Source organism: Vicia villosa, linkage group LG5 (genome assembly GCF_029867415.1).
Source record: "Vicia villosa cultivar HV-30 ecotype Madison, WI linkage group LG5, Vvil1.0, whole genome shotgun sequence".
NCBI classification, from domain to species: Eukaryota; Viridiplantae; Streptophyta; class Magnoliopsida; order Fabales; family Fabaceae; genus Vicia; species Vicia villosa.
In genome coordinates, this window is record NC_081184.1 from 165,918,579 (window position 1) to 165,923,348 (window position 4,770).

A 4,770-nucleotide genomic window follows, 5' to 3' on the forward strand; every position below is an offset into this window, starting at 1 on the left:
TTTTTACAAGATGCCGGGCAAAGTGGTTCATGAATTTACTAAGATTCAAAGCAACTTCTTATGGGGGGAGTGGAGGATAAAAGGAAGATTCATGGGTGAGTTGGAAAATGTGACTTTACCTTATTTGAAAGGGGGGTTAACAATAAAAGACACAGCCGCTTTCAATCTCACCCTTTTAAATAAGTGGAGATGGAGAATCATCCAAGGGAATAAATCTTTGTGGAACAATGTGTTGAAGGCTCGCTATGGAGACATTTCTATGCTTACTTTTTATGGGGGAGATTCTTATAAGAATACCTCTTCTTCCTTTTGGTGGCGAGATGTGTTAAAGGTTGGTTTTTCTACCTATTCTTGCAAGGATCCGACTGTGGATTTTTGCCGTTTTTCCATTGGGAATGGTTTTTCTACGCCTTTTTTGGGAAGCATGTTGGTTAGGTGATGTTAGCTTGAAGGAGAGTTATCCGGTGCTTTACTTTGCTTCCTCTTTGAAGAAAGAATCGGTGGCGAGTATGGGAGGTTGGTGTGGCGATGTTTGGAAGTGGGGTGATTTGGGCATTTTCGATTCCGTCTTAACGAAAATGAATATTTCACTACCATTCTTGGATTTAAAGGGGCGATTGGAGTTTTTTTTGGAGGCGTTTTACATATAAAAGATAAGATTGTGTGGTCTCTTGCTCCAGATAAGGGTTTTACGGTGTCTTCTTGTTATTCGCATTATGCTTCCTCTTGTATTCCTCTTGGCCCTATTAATAGGTATGACGTGGCGATAAAATTGTTATGGAAGATGGAGGTTCCGTTCAAAACTAGAGCGTTCGGTTGGACACTTTTTGTTAATAGATTACCTACCAAAGATTTATTGAAAAATAGAGGTATTATTTTTCCTCTATCTAACTTAAAGTGTATATTTTGTGATTATCTTTTGGAAGATAGGAACCATTCCTTTTTTAAGTGTAAAGCGATTAGGATTGTTTGGAGGGAGGTAGCTTCTTGGGTGGACTTTATGGAACTAAAGGAAGATACGTGTCTTCCATCTTTTATTGAGTGATTGAGTTTGACCGGGTTAAAAAGATCAAAGAAGGCAAATTAGGGGTGTTTTGGTTAGCGACCTCGTGGGTGATTTGGTTGACAAGGAATGAATTTTGTTTTAATAATGAAGTTTGGAATATTAATGATATGGTTTGGCACATAAAAATCTTGGTTTGGCGGTGGTCTTCTTTCGACGATATTACTCATTCCAAGTATAGCTTTTACGATTTTAACAAAGATCCTTGGTCTTTCATATCGTAACTTTATTTGGTTTGTAATCTCGTTTTCCTTTCCGGACGGTTGTTGTCCGTTTTTGTGTATCAAAGTTGGAGAACCCTTAGTTCTCCCATTAATATAATTCCTTGCTTACTAAAAAAAAAACTATAGAGTGGTAGATGTATGTATCAAACGACAAGAATTTAATTTACTATTGATTAAGTTATTTTTGTAAATGATAATTAAACATAAATAATATTTGTATACGACAAAAAATTTATTATTGATTTAAATATTTTTATATACGAAAAATTGTATTTATGATTCAAAAATGACATACGGAAAAAAATCTATTATTGATCTAAATATTTTTATATACGAAATATGGTATTTATGATTCAAATTTTTATGATTCAAAAATGGAATATGAGAAAAAAAATCTATTATTGATCTAAATATTTTTATATACAAAAATTTACTATTGATCCAGTTATTTTGTAAATGATACATAAACATAAATAATATTTGTATATGAAAAAAATATATTATTGATCAAAATAATTTTTATACACGAAAATTTACTATTGATTCAAATATTTTTGTATTTAAACAAAAATAATATTTGTACAAGAGAAACAATCTATTATTAATCTAAACATTTTTATATGCGAAAAATTTATTTAAGATTCAAATATTTTTAAACCAAAAATAATATACGCAAAAAAATTTATTATTGATCTAAATATTTTTCTTATAATTTTTTATTTAAAATAAATATATTACGTAAACAAATATGTATGTCGGACCAGAAGCCGTGCGTAAGCACATGTTTTTTGTATGAACAAAAATAATAAGTATAACAAGTTCAAAGTATAACACTTTTCAATTACTTTAATACCTATAATAAATAAGAATATTTTAGTAAAAGATAGTATTAATTTTATCATAAAAGTCAACACATCTAATATTTTTTTAAAAACCGTGCAAACTTCAAATAAGACATTTATTATGAGACAATAAGACACTTAATATGAGTCAAAGTATTAGTTTTCTCTTGTTTTAGTCAATCAAGCCAAACACAATCCAAACACTAGATTTGCAAATGTGATAAATGTTCATAGCAGAATGCTATTCATAAAATTTAAAGTTTGGCAAGGGTAAATTGTTATGGATCCTCTACCATTGATGAAAGATTTCTATTCACCCTTATCCTAAGCCACCACAAAGAACTAATAGAAATAAAAAGCCCGTGTCTAGTAAAACATGAAAGAAACAGAAAATACCAGATTACTGTATCTAATAAATAGCATTCAATGCACCTTCTCTAAATTCTTCCTAAAGTAGTTGTACTCCCATTGCAGTACACTGAACAAAACAGGATTCACAGTGATCTCATGTCCTAGACAAAATGGTCCGGTATCAAAAGGTCACCCATGATGCAGGATATTCAGATTACAAACTAAAAAAACAAAGCCACGTCCATTTAAGTGTTGAGACCGTGAAAAATGCGGTTTGCTCGTTCACTGGATAAAATCTGTAGACTTAAATCTTCACATTCTTATACGCGCGACTTCATTTTCTGAATGGCTTTTTCTATGGCTGGCACACTTTTCTTAAAGGTCGACCACTGCTCCCCAGTCAAACTTATTCCTGAAGCATAGAGAAAAATCAGAATTCGGAAAATGCCATCAATTATTGAACAGAATTATGTAATCTACAAGGGAAAAAGTGCTAATCAAATCAACAAGAATCTAAGTTTTTTTCCACCAAGCAGAGTTGGCTACATGAACATGAACTACCATTGATGTCAGCAGAACATTATATAATACAAAAGTCTAAAATTCTTGGTAAAAAGAATGGTTTGTTGAATAGCATGTGAGCATGATATTCAGCAAAACATCAATTTAGCAAAATCAAAAGTAGATAAGTCATATTGTGTTAAAGGGGAATGGCTTAGCACAATTCTTGGAATGCAATTCGCTTCAACATGCATAAACATTTTAATTTTAATGCAGAGGTAAAATGAATGAAGTTCTTAGCAGGGTGAATTTTTTCTTACCAATTGCAACACCGACACTTCTGTGTCTAACTTTCATCATATTGACAATATGGCATGTAAACCAATCTAAAATATAAGAAATGTGGTTTCAATTCATGACATTATATCATGATCCATGTAAGCAGTGTTGTCAATGGCAGATGGCAGTCCATGGCGGAAAGCCAAGATTCCGCCATACCGATCGCTTAGCAGCGCTGCTATAGCAGATTATGGCAGAAAAACTCACAAAATCGACCATTATTTACCATTATGGCGAGTCCAAAAACTGCCATGTATATCCAACATAGCGGTCATGGTGCCGCTATTTGATAACACTGAGCGTAATAAATATATAGACCAGTCAAGTCATATAAACGGAATTAAGTAATACTGGCAACGAGACCCCGATCCATTATAAATCCAACAGTTTCTTAGATATGGAATGAAGTGCTACACTTGGAAGGCTCAACTAAATTCATAACTAAACCTCCAAAGTCCATATTTTGATGTGCCCAAAGAAACAATCACAAGATATATTTAAGTTCAGGGCAATCTTTGCCAGCGTGCAAAGCGGGTTCCCGCACCGGGTCCAATATTTGCCCCTTTTAAATCGTATCTAAAAATAAGACTTCATAAATTATTTGTCACAGTTAAACCCTACTTATAAAGGCCTCTATCTCGTTATCTACCTAAAAATCTCCAAAAACTTAAGACGACTCTGCTAAAGTGGCACCGAAACCAAAGACATTTGAAACAGAACAGAAGCTATATTATATGAAAGTCTTTGCATAAAACATCATAATTAAAATATATCAGTCCCATAAAACAACTTGTGATAACACAAAATCCCTACATGCAAAAACCATGAAAAGGAGCATAACAGAATTTACCTTTAGAAGAAGGAAGTTCCTTGCCATCCTTGTTATAAAACTCCCTAATAGACACAAAAGTTCTCCCTTTAAAATCCTGAATCGTCACTTTTCTCTTTTTCCCAAGCTGAAAATCAAAACAAATAAAAAATTAAAAACAAAAATCAGAAGCAACCCTTTTTCTGTTCAATTCATCACTGAAATCGGAAAACAAACCTCACAGATAACGAGATCGCCGGAATCATCGTAAACATTATTGTTTCTACTGGAAACTCCCTCTTGTCTGAGCTTTGGCTTTTCTTCTTCTTCTTCTACTTTTTCTTCTTCCTCTCCCTCTTGCTGCTTCTGCTTGAGAAAAGCTTCGATGATTTGCTTGACTAACGCTTTGAACGGAGGCTGAGAGAGGTTGAGGTCGAGTTCGGTGGAGGCTTGCTTTCGAATCTTGGATTCGGTGACTTCATCCATGTTTGATTCTTGTAAGATCTTCAGAACTGTTTCTTCGATTCTTTCTTTTGTTTCAGTGTATTCCATTTTTGCGGCACGAGCTCGCTTTCTCCCCGACAGAACCCAAAACTAGATTTTAGATTTTGAGAGACAAAGTATTAAGGGTTTGGTTCTGAA

At 33.5% G+C, this 4,770-nt stretch overlaps 1 protein-coding gene across 1 annotated transcript; it reads right to left on the reverse strand.

Moving 5' to 3' along the window:
* Window positions 1-2,424: 2,424 nt before the first annotated feature.
* On the reverse strand, window positions 2,425-4,770 carry LOC131608105 (RNA polymerase II transcriptional coactivator KELP). Its single transcript, XM_058880036.1, has 3 exons — window positions 4,366-4,770; window positions 4,171-4,276; window positions 2,425-2,892 (listed from the first exon to the last, which is right to left on the reverse strand). The coding sequence occupies exons 1-3, from the start codon at window positions 4,678-4,680 to the stop codon at window positions 2,801-2,803; spliced, it is 513 nt and encodes a 170-aa protein (XP_058736019.1). The 5' UTR covers window positions 4,681-4,770; the 3' UTR covers window positions 2,425-2,800.